Source organism: Tachysurus fulvidraco, chromosome 8, assembly GCF_022655615.1.
Source record: "Tachysurus fulvidraco isolate hzauxx_2018 chromosome 8, HZAU_PFXX_2.0, whole genome shotgun sequence".
NCBI classification, from domain to species: domain Eukaryota; kingdom Metazoa; phylum Chordata; class Actinopteri; order Siluriformes; family Bagridae; genus Tachysurus; species Tachysurus fulvidraco.
Genome location: NC_062525.1, coordinates 8,753,013 through 8,770,978, shown reverse-complemented (window position 1 = coordinate 8,770,978; position 17,966 = coordinate 8,753,013). Strand labels below are relative to the sequence as shown.

General features: G+C 37.3%; 1 protein-coding gene across 10 annotated transcripts in view; it reads right to left on the bottom strand.

Annotated features, from left to right (window-relative positions):
- Window positions 1-2,490: 2,490 nt before the first annotated feature.
- The window catches only part of baiap2b (BAR/IMD domain containing adaptor protein 2b), a 50,449-nt gene continuing 34,973 nt past the window's right edge, over window positions 2,491-17,966 (bottom strand). For 5 of the 10 annotated variants that reach the window (XM_027163133.2, XM_027163134.2, XM_027163137.2 and 2 more), the window contains 8 exons: window positions 17,657-17,809; window positions 13,325-13,555; window positions 11,699-11,900; window positions 10,913-11,114; window positions 10,543-10,611; window positions 10,123-10,285; window positions 8,980-9,017; window positions 4,723-6,921 (listed from right to left, as the gene is read on the bottom strand). In XM_027163133.2, the coding sequence (XP_027018934.1) occupies window positions 6,891-6,921; window positions 8,980-9,017; window positions 10,123-10,285; window positions 10,543-10,611; window positions 10,913-11,114; window positions 11,699-11,900; window positions 13,325-13,555; window positions 17,657-17,809 (1,089 nt within the window). In that variant the 3' untranslated portion in view covers window positions 4,723-6,890. Of the gene's footprint in view, window positions 2,696-3,249; window positions 3,293-4,722; window positions 6,922-8,979; window positions 9,018-10,122; window positions 10,286-10,542; window positions 10,612-10,912; window positions 11,115-11,698; window positions 11,901-13,324; window positions 13,556-17,656; window positions 17,810-17,966 lie in introns of those variants that run through there. The other 5 variants (XR_007143672.1, XM_027163136.2, XR_007143671.1 and 2 more) reach the window with 5 other exon arrangements.

Below are 17,966 nucleotides of genomic sequence, written 5' to 3'. Positions count from 1 at the left end.
TTTCTGATTACTGTATGCTCAGTCACTTCATCTTATCAACAGCTTGTGTTTTAGGCAGCAACTCATTTTCACATATGAGGCAACACTTGTTCTCTTCTGGCACAAACCCATTTTACTATTCTTGTATGGCATGACACCAGACAGGTCTACATGCTATCATTCATTTCCATTCATCCACTCTTGCATTTTCCCAAACCCAAAATTTATTGAATAGTGTAATGCTGTCCATAATCTGTTTCAGACAGAATGAGGCAGTTATTTAGTGCTTTTCTAAAGACCTGTCTGGTACTCTGTACCAGCAATTTGTACCATCTGTACCAGCCAAACTTGCCATCTTATCTATGAAAACCAGCAAAGGGGCTCAGTGGCTGAGCTTTCTGTCCATTAATGTTTTTGCTGCCACAATGCAGCAAATGAGTTGACCTTTTTCTTATTAGACTGCTCAGTGTTGTCTGGCCTTTGACCAAATATGATCACCAAATTCATCCACTTCCATCAGGACCTTATAAAACATATAGAGTAAACAGAACTACCCTGAAATTTCTAAATCCTTCAAGCACTTTGCCCAACAATAAGAAAATTGAAAATACAACAAAAAATGAGGCCACTATATTTTAGCATATTTGAACCCAATTGCTCACCTAGACAAGCAAGACAAAAGTGGGAAAGAGGACACAAGTGACCTACAGTACTTTACAAGGTACCCGCACATGGTCACACAAAGTGACAATGTTGTTATTTATATTTTGCAAAGCACACACCTGAGTTGCCAGGGAGTAGAAATAATTATGGAAATATTTATTTATAATTTATTTATTTATATAATTTCTTACATTATGGTCTTGAAATAATGCGTTTGTCTCACATATAGAAATTTACAAAGTTCAAGAACTTGTAGAATACATTCTATTTGATCTATTTGGAAAAAAGTTACATAAAGAGAAACACAGAAATACAGAAAGACCAGGAAAGAAACATGACAAAAACAATGATAACAAAGCAATTCGGTGTCCTTTAGTTCAGCTCTATTAGTTCCCATTTGTCCTGTTTCTAACTTACAAAGATGCACACATGTACTGCCAGTCTGACGTTTTAGTACATATTTTTATTTTGATGAAATTTGATAAACGCAAAGGATATAAGTGAATTACAAAACGTTATAAAGGTATTTGAAACAACCTGGACATAATCGGATTAGGCCAAATCAATCTAAATAGGCACTTGCAGCACACTACATATTTCCAGTACCACCATATTTTAAAAGTAATGCTGGCAGTGTCTTAATATATTTATCCTTGTTATTGGTCTTCTATTTTCCATTTTGTTTGGCCTGTGTCTAACGACTAACATACGTATCATTTATAAAACATGAAACTTCTAGTGTTCAAAAACGTTTGAGTGGCAGTGTATATCAAACGGTACAATTTGAAATTGTGCAATGAATATGTGCTAAATATATTGCTTATACAGTTTCAATTATAAGTGATGGTCATCTGTATATATTCATCTTAACAATATTTGAAATATTAAGCAAAGGTGGATTTTAAACAGTTTGTGTGTGTGTGTATGTTTATTTTTCCATGTTAGGTGTACATATACATATATACTGTACATATAACACCTATTATGGCTGCAAGAGAGGTATGGCAGAAACACACTTGAGTGGCAGCCAATGAAATAGGAGAAATTGCTCACCCTCCAGCACATACATACAGGTGAGAACTTTCTCCATAAACTATCACTGACACATGCTTCCCTCAGAGTACTTAGTAGACAGTGAAGATGAAACTCCCCAACTCCAAATGTCCTACAGAGCACCCTGGGTCCTGCCCTGTTGCTGTGGAGGCCACCTTGATAGAGAAGTCTCCAAAGACAGTACTGCTGACCTCCACTTCAACCCCTCTTACTTTCTTATTTCCCAAAGAAACTTAACATTAAAAAAACCCTGCCTCCCGTGTCTGTGCTCAACCTGCCATAACCTTGATTAGATACAGTATAGATAGATAGATAGATAGATAGATAGATAGATAGATAGATAGATAGATAGATAGATAGATAGATAGATAGATAGATAGATAGATAGATAGATAGATAGATAGATAGATAGATAGATAATTGAATTTATTGCATTCTGTTAAATTAGTTAAAGCTAAGGTCTAAAGAGCACCAAGTTATTATTTAATGGCTGTGCTTGCATTAAATTATTATTGCAAATACTATTGTAAAGAATAAGAGTTATGATAGAAAAAAAGAGTCTTGTGTAAAGCATTGGAAAAATGTGTGATAAAATATGCTTAATGAAATTACAGAAGGGATTATCATTCCTTGAATGATTTTGCTGTCATGCTGCCATGCAATCCCAGTGCTAATTATTCTTCGTATCTTTATTACCATTACTAATGCTACAATTATTACTACTACTACTAATAATAATAACAATAAAAATAATAATAAAAATAATGTACAATGAATTGTGTTTGCAGGTAAAAGTATGTCTGTGCCATGTTTCAGTGTTGTAAATATGGCACCGTCTGGATAAAGCTGTAGCAGCTTTACTTGGAGGTGTCTTTATTAGAGCTGTAATATTTATAAAGAAGGGCTGTAGATGTGAGGTCCTCAGGCGTGACCAGCTTACATCTCCGCACGTGGATGGAGCTGTTATGGCACTGTCAGGACCTCAAGGTACTGATAGGATCTGGATGTATAAAACACAAACCACAACACTGACTATTCACTCTATAGAGGAATATAACATGTGGAGATGTTCAAAAAGCCTGCTGTGTGTTTACATGCTAAGCGGATCCACAGTTGCCAAAACTGTGTTGTTTGACATGCAAAGGTATTACAAAAAAAAAGGTTTTCCATAAAATGATAAACATTGCTAAAACTGCTATTTCACTTATTAAAATGAAAACTGATATCTATAATATTTTGACAGTGAAATTCCTAGCTTTCAAGCAATTGCAATGAAAATTATCAGCATTACAAGGAATACAATTGTGCAACAATCTCTTAAACTAAATCAAACTTTTGATAGATTATTGATAGATTAATGATAGATTATTCAAGTTGCACAAGTTCATTCCTAAAATGAACCAAGAGACATCAATAAATTCTAACAAATTAATAAAATATTTAGGTGAGTTGTGCGTAAAAAAAAAAGCTAATTAACGCCATGAGTAATGGTCCATGAAGAAAATCAAATCTTAGCTTTTTATGGCTGAATGCAAAAGGCAATAAGTCACTTACGTCATTATTGCTCATTCAAAATCGGGCAAATTCAGGGCCCATGCTGAAAGAATAAAAAGAAACCTCATGTTGAAAGCTTGTCTAAATTAGCAAAATGTGTTCACTTTCAGAAGTTTACATTTTGCCATATATGGAATGTGTATCACATATAAAGTAACTGCATGCTTATTAAAGTTCTTCTTCTCTTGCTGCCTTTGTGATAGAAAAGCAAATTTTCTCAAAAGCACATCTCAGAAACTCTATTATTCATCTTAAATGATGTTATTTAGAAACTAGTATGAATTATTCAATCATTACAGTGAACAAAGAATCCAAAGCTGGACCTGCCAACAGCTCCTGGGGTAAAATGTCAATGATCTTATAAATAGTTAATATGTAATATACTGTAAGGATTAATGTGTGTTAATGAGCAAAAACAATGGAAACTAGGGCTTAAAGGGCAAACTAGCAAAGAGATGAACAAACAAACAAAAAAAAACAAGACACAAGATCCATCAAAGAGAGTCTCATATGTAAGGGAGACGGACATATGACGGTGAAGTAAAGACAGAATATTAAAACTCAAAACATACTTCACTCACCACAGACTCTCTCATACGCTATAACCCTCCAGACACATTCACAACACTTCAAAGTTGTAGGTAAGAAAACCAGCTGAGGAAACTGGAAGCGCTGCTTTTCTTATACAGTATAATTGAATATAGAATTTGTTAACATTTTTTTATATAAAGTGTGCACAGTATTTACAAAATCACAGTGTTACGCTTAACTTTTAAAATCTGTAGTGATCATGCCAAAAATGAATCTGATATGTTTGGCTGCCTGGGAAAACCCATCTGATGGTAAGATTTCTATTTTATAGATTTCTAAAAACTACAAGCCTGTACTACAGATATGGTTCTGAACTACAATATGTTGCATGTATCTCAACTAGGAGTAAAGATACAACATTGTCAGATTATCACTAAAAGAGAAAAGGGAGAATAATTACATTTAAACTTAACGATTCTTGAATAAATTGCATTTAACGTGTGACATTCAATGTGTGAGAAAATCACAGACTCAAAATCACCACTGAGTTCGTTCAACTGCATCTTTAACTGACATCATATTTGCCAGAAGATAAAAGATGATTATTTAAAAAAAAATCACATGTTGCTTTGGTGAAGTATATTTATTTATATTTAAGTGTATTTATGATTTCTTAAGTAAATGTGCTAAAAAATTGGCCTAAATTCATTAAATTATGGTTAGAATAACTCAGGTTTTCCCAGACTACCACTCTTATAGTTGTGAACTCGTATACTCGTTACTTCTATAGAAATTTTTTTTGCTAAACTTTATTACACAAGTGTTAATTTCTATAGTATATATAAATAAATAAAATAAAATAAAATAAAATAAAACAAATAACGAAGACATGAGATCAGATGTGAGTTTATCAAAGACAGCTTGAGGAATGACTCCATGCTCTCATCTCATTACAGAGTTTTATTCAGGTTTTTGAAGTAGAAATTCACCATACATTTGAGGTTATGCTGCAACATTACACTGGTTTTGGTGGTCCCCAAAATGCATGCATGTATTTATACAGTATATTCCCTCTATGTAATATTGAGGGTTTATTTAGATATTTATTTTTTAAATTAATAATTTTTTTTACATCCAAGTGTTAGCATTCCAAAGCACAAATACAGACTGAGTAGATCGAGTGTTTCCGTTTGGGCACCAGCACTGAGGAGAACGTGGCAGTCATGCCTCGGCTTTATTCTAATGCAGAAAGAAGAAGCACTGGCAGCTTCCAGACGTTGACCCCTTACTGCTTTTGTGTCTAAATTTACCAAAACACAGATGGACAGGGTTGGCAAAAAAGGAAAGAAAGAGCTTAGATTTGTTACACACAAAGAAAGACAAATGGAGAGGTGAGAGGGCAACAGGGAGGAGAGAAACAGATGCAGCCACTGGAAAAAAAATGTCTTGGGTGGAATTTTTCAGATACAGTACAGTCACTTTTCTAATGTGAAACACTTCTACACCATTATCCACAGGGGGCTAGGTGCAATCATTAGATGTTTTCAAGCATTAAATTAAACCTTGAACCAGTAAGTGTAGTCAGGATGAGTGTGGGATCTCAGAAACAACTGCAAGTGACTTTTATCAACGGGGACAAGGGCAGGACTTTAAAGATGCACACGTGCTAATGATCAGAACAGTGCATTAGGCTTATCACTTGGCTACTCGGTACAACGAAGAACAAAACATACCTAAAATCTTTTTTCATCTGTTTTTTAGAATGGTGAGCACCTACTAGAAGGCTAAATTTATGTTCCAGTATTAAAGAAACAGAAGTCCATCAAGTTCTAGCTAGCATTTGACTTGGCAATTGCCGTTATTTGTATTTAACACAGATTATTTTCAGCACTGATGGACAAATACATGTTTGTATTAATAAAAAAAATAAATTTTAACAGACTGTGAGCACCAGTAAGCACCATCAGCACATGATCTTATTTATTTATCTTTAGGGACCACATTGAGGTTTATCCCATGCTAGACCTCACCAGTCCAATACAGCATGTTAGCACCTGTTAGCATGTTCTGTGATGTTTGAGGAAACCAGATAACTCTCACAGACATGAAAGACAGTAACCATAGCTCAGGATCAATCCAGGATCAACATTACCACTGTGCCACCACCCTACCATCTTCTCGTGTCTACAAATTTAATTTAAATAAGTACGAGACACAGCCTCCCAGGAAATTACAGCTCTGACTTGGAAAATCAATGGGTTTTCATATAATTTAATAAAAACCTCCATGCTTCCATTCAGGCCTTTGGAGTGCAGCTTGGATAGTGATGGAGATGTTTAGTGTTGGTTAGATGTGTGAAGCTGGACAGCTACACAGATAGATCTGTACTTTTATTTCTGTGATGTGTCTGTAATGGGATTTTGGGGACTGATAAATTTAGATGCTGTCAGGCTCAGACTCTTGGAGATACTACTTGTTGTTTCAAAAACAACCATATGGAAACAGACATAGCCAAAAAGGCACAATGTGCTACCAATTTCTGTCATTTATTCTTCAGGGGTTTAGTGAACTGATGGGAGAACAAATAAAAAATGAGCTGTCTTCTTCTAGAACATCCTAGATGTTAAGTGCTATAAAAAAGAACAGACTTTGGACCTAAAGTAGACAAGCCCATTTGTTTGACAAAGATAAAAGAGCTCTTCTTTCACTTAATATGTAAAAATGTATATCATCAATCAGTCATTCATTACCGCAGCCTCATTTGCCCTCCATTTATAGATTTTGGACCTATTTCTATAACCCCAAAAATGATGCACTTGCATTATGCATGAAAGAAAAGCAAGAGTTACATACACACTGTTTTTCTGAGTCCATTTCATTGAGCTCATTAAGAATAGACCAGAGGTCCTCAAAACTGAAGAGTTGTGAGAACAATCACGCCAGAGTATTCTGCATTTCTGTTCCGTGGATATTTATAGAAACTAATAAGTAGGGTAATAGGGGCGAAAGGGAAGATGGGTGTTTCTCCTCTTCTTTGGCGGGTGAAAAGGTGGATGGACGAGTGAGGGAGTGAGGGGAGAAGGACGGATGGTGTCTGTGTGTCTGTCCTTTCACACTGTCGAAATCAATTTGACCTCCGAACTGTGGAACAAAAAGAGGGAGAGGCTGCCAGGTTGGGTTGAGACACACACAGATACATACACATGCCCAAATCTCTCTCTCTCACACACACTCACACACACTCACACACTCACACAAAAACAACAGCAGCAATAGCAACAGCAATGCAACACTGCAGGATGAGCACAAGGAGCTTAGTGTCTGACACGACTATGACTACGACTAAGCTATGACTAATTATGCCACATAAAGCCATCTGTGTTAATTGGAGATATAATTAAGGCATATTTAAACTAACAATGCTAATGCTGCAGGTTGTGAATAAAAGCAGCTAGCCAGCATTTAGCATGGCATCATTTGCATAATGCTAATTGGTGGCCAGTGGCTTTTACTCATCATTAACATTGTTTAATGTTTTTTCTTCTTAAGCTAATGTTAGCACAATATGATCTTGTCTGAGGTGGTATTTTGGCAATACAGCTACATTGTTTAAAACGTTCATGAGGCATGTTTTAGCATTTCCCATGAAACCAGATAAAGCACTGACAGGTATCCATAAATGTTTAATTAACCTGTGTATGCTGCTGTAACTGTGCTACAAAAACACCAATAAACCCAAACAGAATGATTATACAGCTCCTTGTGATATCTGGCAGGACACGGAGGTTACAATACGTTTAGACTCTTTTCCTGGCTTTTGCTTAAGTCTTGTCCCTTCACAGAACTCAAAAGCTAAAAGATACATAAGGATTAAAGTACAAAGACCAACATGGAATAAGCAAAAGCAAGGGTCAGAAACAAACACAAAATGGAATGGGATAACGAAACAAATGATAAAGCAAAGAAATATAGAATCCATAGAATGGGACATGAATTTAAATCCTGTAGTTTGGTATGTTACCACAAAGGACAGGGAAAATTCCCCATAGATGAACAAAGTAATTTCTACTCTACTGAAAAAAAAATCCTTAGACATATGCTGCATTCATGATAACTCTAAACCCCCCAGTTTCTCAGTATGACATTTACAAACAGTTTAACACTTAACTGTCACTAAAATAGGAAAAAAAATGCACTTTTTATGTGAATATAATGTGAATTCACATTTGATTAGCACCTTCAGCTCTTCACCTAAGTTAAACATGGGGACTTGTATATTTAAAGCTCTTGACAGACAAAAAAAGTAATAAAAAGCCTAAGAAGAGACTTTTAATTAAAATGTTTATAGAAGGAGCCTTTAGCATCAGTGCTGTGACACTTTCTCTATAATATGACAAGCTGCACTTTGGGTATTATTAACTTTACCCAGACACACCCAGGGGTAGTTCAGTTCAGTTCGTCATGAATACAGCATTAGCTGGTCTAGTGCAGGTTGACTAGCACAACACTAGAGCTAAAGCAGGTCTTGCTGGCTGCTTGCATGTAACCAGTATGCATCATACTGGTAATGCTGGTAAACAACTCTGCTGTGCTATGTTGTGCATTTTCTTCTCAGCAGGCAAAATAAAAGTTTTGCACAACTGTGATCTTTACTTGTGGAGTGGTGTTCCAACAAAGTTGTGTGTCACCATCGTCATAAATAAATAAACCTAATGATATGATGCTTGTCATCTATGGGAGAGTAGGTTTCTTTTTGGAAATCACTATGGTAAATAACTATACGGGGTACTTCTAAGGATTTTCAAACCCATTCAAACAACAGGAGGGTTCACCTCCGTCTGTCCATCATGGGTTTGGGTGCACTGATTGGTCACCCGGCCCACCTGATCATGTTTTAGCCAAGAGCTCCACAACCTTCTATTACAGACGCCCACTCCGGCTGCAGGTCAAGCAGACAGAAGCTGTTTCTTGCCAAATCCATAATGGTTTGGTATATTTTCTTTATTTATGTAATAAAATTGTTAAATCAAACTAAAAATTCAATACATAATAAAAAATGGGAAAATGAAAATTAGAAAAGACTTAAACAGAATTTAAAACCTCCCTGATGCATGATATTATTTACTGACTGATCAATACAACAATAACTCTGAGATCTGTGATTAAACTCTTAAAAAGAGTAATATTTGAAAGTCTTACCTTGTTGGGAAACGAGCCTCGTAGCTGTCAAGCCCTGGCTGTGGGAATAAAAACACTCTGTGATTAGTGTGCTTAATGATGCTACATAATAGCAGGCAAGTCTGAATCTCAAATCCTGAACCTCCGTTAAACTGCCACTAGGTGGCAGTAGCAGCGCGCTAAATTAGCACTACAAAGTGAGGTACTGTGCATTACAAGTGAAGTCAGGGCAGATGAATTTAGCTCAAGCTTAGCTTACAGGGCACAGGGGACAGTCTGAGATAAGCTACAGGGTGTAATACATTTAAGAATCACGCCTCTGTCAGTTAGTATAACAGTCACAAACATTTTCTCTAATTCATTATATTTGGACCTCACACACCTGTATATTACTTTACCTAAGCTTATTTAACTCATTTAATTCAATCTATATATTGAAATGTTCCATATATTAAAGCCAAACTGTAAGGCTTTGATGAATGTAATGTTTAAGCAAAAATAGTCAAGAATTACTGGTATTGTATTGCTGCAGTTCATCTTTACTGTGTTAAGTCAAGCACTGGTCCATGTTCATTAAAATATTTGTCAATTATTTACTGAATGTAATAATGTACAGTAGTTGCTTGCACACTGAAAGCCTATACTCCATTAGTCCAATCATCTAGCAGCACCTCATCCTCACACACACACACACACACACACACACACACACACACACACACACACACACACACACACACACACACACACACACACACACACACACACACACACAGCAGGGGGTAATGTTCTGAAACGTCCTTTATGCTGGTGGCTCTGATGGAGCTCTTCCCCACTGTGCTGTTAAGCATGTGCAGCTGCATCTCACTTCATTTCTTTTTTGTTTCATTCCTCATATGCTACAAACACTGAGTGCAGCCTGTTTGTACACTGAAATTAAAAGGGTTCTGGCTACAAACTGTTTGTGAAAAAGTCATTTAATATTTGACTAATAGATTGACAAAACATATGTGTGTGTGTGTTTGTGTGTGTGTGTGTGTGTGTGTGTGTGTGTGTGTGTGTGTGTGTGTGTGTGTGTGTGTGTGTGTGTGTGTGTGTGTGTGTGTGTGTGTGTGTGTGTGTGTGTGTGTGTGTGTGTGTGTGTGTGTGTGTGTGTGTGTGTACCTGTGAGAATCCTGGCGTGGCCACACTGTATGTTCTATGATGTCTGCCCAGTGAGGCATTTTGTCCCATTTGCCGAGAGGTAGAGCCGTAATCAGGAGATGGCATAATGACCGGGTCCCTCTCTAGAAGATTTCCTGTGCTGCTACTCCTACCATGCTGAAAACTACATGCACAAACACACGGATACAAACTTTATATTAGTCAACTATCAATAAAACATGCACACAGCAACTCAGTAAAATCAGTGATGCTAAATAAATGCAAAGTTAACTGCACTTTTACTTTATACCCGTTATATTGGATTCTAAAGAAATTGTCATGTTCCTACACATAGATCTGCTTTGCTTAAAAACACATGTCAAATCAATAGACTGTTAAAAAAAAGTCTAGGTTAGGCAGGTCTAAACTATTTTGTTTTACCTGACACCGAGTCGGCTGCCGTCTGTTTCAGGGATCACTCTGGTGTAGGAGAAGGGGAACCATCCTCGCCTGATGTACACAAATACAAATTCTACATCAAGCACCATTCGTGTATATAGAAGTTCATCATTTTAATTCTTGATTTAATGACTGTAATGTGAATTATCTGAATAAAACTGTCTAAATCACAGCTTTAGCCAAGTAAACAGAGTAAAAATTGATTCTGCTCGAGTAAACAGGATTTCTGTTTTCAAAAACAAAAAGTAATATGAACACTAAACAAAAATAACAGTAAACATATTTTTGTTTGAGTACACAGTTTTTTGTTCACAGTGATGTGTCTTAATGATTTTATATATGTGCCACGCACATCCTCGTCTTCTCACTCTCTCCATAGTGCCACCCGTCCCGGGCCTCAGGCACCAACAGTGTGATAATGTCGCCTTCAGTGAAGCTGAGCAGTGTGTTGTTGTCTCCGGCTGAGTGTGAAAAGATTGCCTGGACACGGGTCCGCCCATTCCTCTCAAGGCCAGCCGTCACTGAGCTCGACCTAGGCAGTGTCTGTGTCTCTGCTGTGTTCAAAGGTAAAAGAGTTAGATGTCCAGAAACCGTCAAAAGCATGACGTATATTGATGCAAATGCCCACTATCCTATTTAGCTGTCATAGAATAATATATGTCATTCTATATTTAATACAGCTGTAGGAACAAACAGGGCTTAAAATATTAATATACATCTGTTAACAACCTGTTATCAATTTCATCTGTTTTCCTACAGAACTTTGCTTTAAAGCACCTGAAAATACCATCAGACACCAGCTGTGTCCTTCACCCATTTTCCTGGCTTTTTAAAGCCTGTCCTTTCTATTCCCTCCAGCTCTGGCCTGTTTTCATTAAGCATGTTTGGTCTAATATTGCCAGAGTACAAGAGAAACTGTTTTCTAATGTAGACAGATTGAGAGAAAGGTAGGAATGCTGGAGCAAGTCTCCTACAATTATCTGGAATCAACATTTGTCTTTACATATCCCATCTAGTTAAAGGTATTCCCTGTGGCTGAAGTTAGCTAAAGCCCACCCCTTTAGTGTGTGCATAACAAAGATTATCAATTTCCCAGAAAAATCACTGTTCGACTTCTTAAAATGCTACATATGCTTACCCAGTGTGCTCTTGCTCTTGGTGGGTGCCACTTTGCGGACAGGCAGTGTGTTGGAATAGATTTCACTGCTGTTCCGGTGGACCTGTGTTGAGGCTGATTTGGCCTGTGCAGCTTGGCTATCCATCCAGTGCTGGTAATCTTCTCCTCCATGTGCCCCAGCCGTTCCATTTAACATTGGAACACTTTCCATTCCCATCATCCTCTGGGAGAGGCAGCAGAAATATTGCAGGTCATTATTGAGCCCTTAATTACCATCAGCATTATTCTTATTCAAAAGCTTCCACTTGGTTTCAGGTCCGCTGTCATCAGCAAATAAACATTCAGAATTCTCTGAAATAGTAAATTTCTCCAGAAATGTTAGACTATTCAAAAAGCCCTGTGTTTTGTTCTTTGTGCTAAAATGCCATACTGTGACATAACCCAAACATCTGTATAGACTTCTCATGTACAACTGATTAGTAGCTGTATACCACTTTTCACAATTTCTCCAAAATAGGCATACAGTATCTTGTATAAAAGACACACAGTACACATAGAATCATTACAAAACATAAAGCTGTGTTCCTACTTTATGCAGGAAAACTACTGTAGGCTGAAGTCATCTGTCAGATTTAAGCATAGTGCATATACAGTATACAGGAAGTACATCTTCTCTTTTATAATAACCCACTATAAATGAAGCTCCAGGGTTAGTCTTTTAATATCACTATTATTGAGAAAAAAGAAGGAAAGAGACAGAATGGATCCCCATGGCTGCTTCAAGTTAAAATAGGTAAAAGTTATGATTTCCCTATTTAAATAAGTTACATCTAAACCACTTAAGCTACATATAAAGGCCTCTAAAGTTTTGTGCAGGAGCAGCAGATAACATTTCTTCTGGGTCCCTGGTCTTCTCCCACCTCCCCAAAACATGTTGTCAGGTTTATTGGATACTGTAAATTGCCTCTGGGTGTAAAGTGTAAATGTGTGTGTGGGAGTATCTCGTCCAAAATATATTCCAGCCTTACACCCAGTATTCCAGGAATAGTGTCTGAATCCAACACAACCCTGACCAGGTTAACGCACTTACTGCAGATGAATGAACAAATGAACAAATAAACAAATGACTGAATGAATTTAATGATTATATGAGCAAACAGACACAAACTATATAATCAAACAGACAGTTCTCAATATTTGAGAATTTATCTTCATTTGAATACATAATTCTTATGATTATATTCCTGAAAGTAAGACATGATGACTTGCCTATGACACAATGTACAATAATTGAGTAAACATAATTGGCGACTGTCTCTACAACATCAAAAACTAAGATGCGTGGAAACCTTTTACAATACAAAACCATAAAGAGACCATTGTACCTGGCAGCAGGACGTTAAATGTACTTTCTAAAATTGTATGCAACAATATAATGATAGAAAAAATGGTCCACGATGTCAAACTGAGGACCATTGGTCAAAGAGCAAGAGAAAGTACTTTATTAATTCCAAATGGGAAATTTGGTTAGCCTGATATGTATTAAATTAGACAAAATGCATAAAAAAAAAACCTTAAAGGCTCTAAAAAACATGTGTATTGGAGTTTAGATTTCTATTTCTATTTTGAGCCACATCCTTCACTCACCTGTTGGTTGCCCATGAGAGCAGCCAGTTCAGGTGAAACAGGTAAAGGTTTGGCTCCTGGTATGGGATCTGAGATCACCAGTTTAGATTTAGAGGCATGCTGTTGTCCGGTACCAAGTGTTCCCCCCGAGCTCATCTGCTGTGCAAGGAGAACAGCTCGGTCTGGGAGTTTATGAGGGTCAGAACATGCATGCTGCCACATCGGGATCTTCTGCATCAGCAGGTCTTTACCCTGAGCACACACACATAAATATTTTCAACAGTTTTAACAGTGCTATGAACTAGTGGGTGACATGAGTCTTAAGGAAATATGGAAAGATACATACAGATGGCTGGGTATAGTCACATAATATACACCCATTTTCAATGAAAGTGCAGTTTCAGCAAAGAAAACTTTCTACAAAGTCTTCACACAACCACGCACCCACACACACACACACACACACATCCACACACAGTAAAGTGCAAGTGCGCTTAACTCCACCATTGATTAGAGTCTCTGATAGAGAGAGTGATAGAGTGATCCCTCTTCACCACTCTCAATTACAAAAGCACAGACATCTGTCTCTATTATATGCCTCTAAAACACGGAGGCTTTGCTCTCTGCTGTGCTACATTAAAGCAACGAAACATCAATCTTACACCTTAAGACCTGCTTTGTCTGTTCCCACTCCACCTTCTCAGCACACACACACACACTGACTGGGCCAGATATCACCGCATTACCCCACACTATTCTTGGCTCTAGGTCCCAGCTGGGCATTGAGACAAGAAACTCAGAACTCAGGAGCACAAATTTGCCTACACTGCAGAAAGGGAGCAAAACTGGATGTTTTACAGGTTGCTCATAGAGCAAGATCATTTAATTAACGTTGTCTTTGTGTACAGAGCAAAGATTGGAATAATAACATCTGTCCAGTCAAATGGCACAGTATCTAAGAGCAGTGGCATCATATGCTGTCTCCTTAAAATTATTTAATTTTAAAATTCTGCTAAAGCTTTTCTGACCTACAAACCAGTCTCACCCTCTTGGTCTGTATTACATTACATTACATTAGTGATGAAACAGAATATGAACAGTTTATTCTAAATAAACAGAAATGAGTTAAATGGATCTAAATACAGAAATAAATAGGACAATGATATAGATACATAGAATATTCACCGATCCTTTCCCTTGTATGGTCTTATTTACACTGCTGATCTATATCTCAATACATCTATTGATTAATTTACAGAATATTTAGTTTTTCAGTTCTTTGAAGAAATAAAATGAGACAGGGAGCAAAAAAATAGTGTTGAGACCTACAGAGAAAGAAGGTGAAAGAAATATTGACAGCTAGACAGACAGACAGAGAGAAAAACAGACAGACAGACAGAGAAACAGAGGGAGACCACCTACATACTCCTTCTCTGAGTCACACTCGAAAGTTCCCCCTGCTGAGGCAATTATCACCCACGCTGCTAGCCTTGCACCCACATGGGCACCTGCAGAGGGCATCGTGACTAACCTCACTAGGGCACTAATGGCCACTTGTGTGTGTTTTGAGGACATATGTGCAAGGACAAGCAGGAAGAAGTACGACTTGGTGATGATAACATTTACATTTACGTTTAAGACATTTAGCCCATATCCTTATCCAGAGTGACGTAGGGGGCTTTCACACTGATAGTTTAAAACAAATCAGAGCAGTTTGAATGAAAAATTGGTAATGTGAAAGCTGTAATTCGAATCAGGAATTAAACTGTAGTACTGAACCTGAGTCTACCTGTAAGAGATGGTCTGAGTTTCACCGGAGCGCTGAAATATTTACACTGGGAAAATTATGTCCATTTAGAGATGGGTTAGACAGGTCAATTTTCTGGCCTCCTTATTCGGATTATTCATATCATCATCATGTACCTTATGGCTCCAGGGCTGCCGGATTGTGATATGAACGGTTCTAGTTGTAATTAGCACATTAATCACTGTACATTTGGTTTAATTTAACAATATGGCATCAACCCTCATTAAATAGCAGCTTATAAAATCGCACTGGATCCAACACATCCTATTATTTTGCTTTTTTTAAATATAGTGACCGACAGTTAATTGTATTAATTTAACCACAAGATATTAAAACAAGATCACATAGGGATGTAGACTATTATATCGTTTATTTAATTCATTCATTACTATTTTAAGTAGATTAAGGAATAAAATAATGCCTGTGGTTTGGTTAATGTGATACCTCTCCTTTAAAGAAAATAAGCTGCTTAAGTATTTATCTGTTCTGCTTAAGCACACATCATGAAAGTGTATTGTATAATTTCATATGTTAAATAAATTATCTTATCAAGATGTCCATAATGTCTCTGATTAAACCTTTTTTTGTGGACAGTAAAGTCAATCACATAAGACATGGCTTTATTTTACACATAACACATAACATCTATTGTTTATGTCTGTTATGTACTGTATATGACCCTTTAAGAAGCAACTGTTCATCCACTTAAATACTTAATTTGCTTAATTGAGATTGTGCCAAATGTTTCCCTTTCCCTCCTTTTCCATTCTAAAAAAATAGAATTTATAGCCATAATATATGTACATATCTACATATATATATATGTAGATAAGAGTTTAAACAAGTTTATTTAGGAATTAGGAATTATTTAGACATTTACAGTTTACTAATTCAATATCATTCTCTAGATATGAATTTTCTCTTTCCTAATAAGAAATGTCACTTTAAAGGTTTATCTGCATTGTGAAAAAAAGAGCTGTGTCTCAAACACACTTCTCTGTGATGTCTCAGAGGGAGAAAACCTTCGTGCTGTACCCTTTATTTGCTTAGTCGGCCTTGGTGGCAGACGGTGATTAACCACACAGTAGTGTGAGTGTGTTAGCCGTGGGCGAGGGTGTGGAGATCCAGAGATGATGGTGTCTCTGTGGGAAGGAAGGTCTGTTCCTTTAACATTACTTTGTTCCTAAGACTTTCCTGAACTTTATTTCCTAAGGGACTTCGAGAAAGCAGGCAAAAGTGTTTAATCCATTTTTCATCAATAGACACATAGACATAAATATTCTCTCTCTTTTACCTTTTTTTTAATTGCTCTCTATCTATGAAGGGAATAAAAAGGTTGGGATCTGCCTCAACTTCTTATCCTCCTAAACCACCATTATGTTCAACTTCACCTCAGTCAAACACAAGTACAGCCTCCATCACACAACTCAGTCTCTCAGTGCGTATTCCTCCACATTAATGTGCACTTTTTCAACTCTCTCAAATAGGGTTTAGTGTTCTTGCAGAAGTGGGACACACTCCCTCTCTGTCTCCTCTCTTTTCCTCTACCAGACAACTTCCCTCCCACACCGTCATACACATACAGAGCAGAGGATAGAAGCTCATTCACCCATACAACGCTGGAGTCTCCTGGCTCTCTCACACACACACACATACACACAACACATCAGTGCACACTCACCTCTATTTCCCATACGGTCTGTATTGCACAATGCATATTGCTCACAGCACATTGGCACTGGCCCATGTCTATTCATCTGCTCTACCAAGTGTTTAATTAAATCTCATGCTCAAGATATGGAAATAAGGATCTACTGAAAAACTCAAGAAAACTAGTTTCATTGGGATAATGTAGCCATCTGTCAACATTTTATCTGCAAAGAAATCTTCACATATGCCGATCATTGTAAAGCAGACATTTTCACATAACTAGCAGCATGTTACTTTATAAAACTGTAAAGAGAGGAAATTTCAAGGCTGAAACAGCTAATCAGTGAGTATAGAATATATGATTATGTTAGTAAGCAAAACAGTACTGTAGAGATTGGATTAAAGAGTCTTATATACAGTACGACATGGATACAATAGAGGACATTTAAATTATATGTGTGGTGGCCAGGGAATACTGTATTGCAAAATTCAGCCACAGCACCATCCAATAGGTTTTCTCAGACCTCCACATGTTCATTATTAAGCTTTCAACCTGGTGAGGAATATTGTGAAGTATGTATATTAACATGCTTTTAACATATCCAGTAGTGTCTACTACCAAGAACTGGTTTATTTGATCATTAATTGATTCATCATCATCAGCTATGTTTCAATTATTTAGTAATTACCCTGTTTACTAAGCAACATGTATAGCAATTCTCTACAATTGTAAAGAATAAAAAAGTTTTCCCTATCAGTCTTGGTAGTGGACCCTGCCGTATATTTTCAAGCAACCTAAATTTTAAGGCTCAATGATTGCTGGGTCGCCTCCTCTCTGAGTCATACAGCAGAAGCATGATGGATGAAAGCAGATGGAATGACTGAACAAACCTCACCTTGGTGTGGTAGGTGCTGGTGCTCTTGGCTAAGGCACACTGGCGGTCCACCAGGAAGCAGTACCTCCTCCTCTCCTCAGTCAGGGCGTTTTTGTAGCCCTCGGCGATGTGGCTGTCCAGCTCACTCTGCCTGCTACTGATAGCCTCCACATACTGAATGACAGGGAAGGGGTGTGAGGCCGAAACAAGACAGCCAAGCCTGCCCTGAAGCCTTCTCTCAAGACAGGCTGAGAGAAAGCTCAGACTTTGAACAACATTCATATAAGCATGATGATACAAGGCAATGTGTACGTGCAACATACAGCTTTCT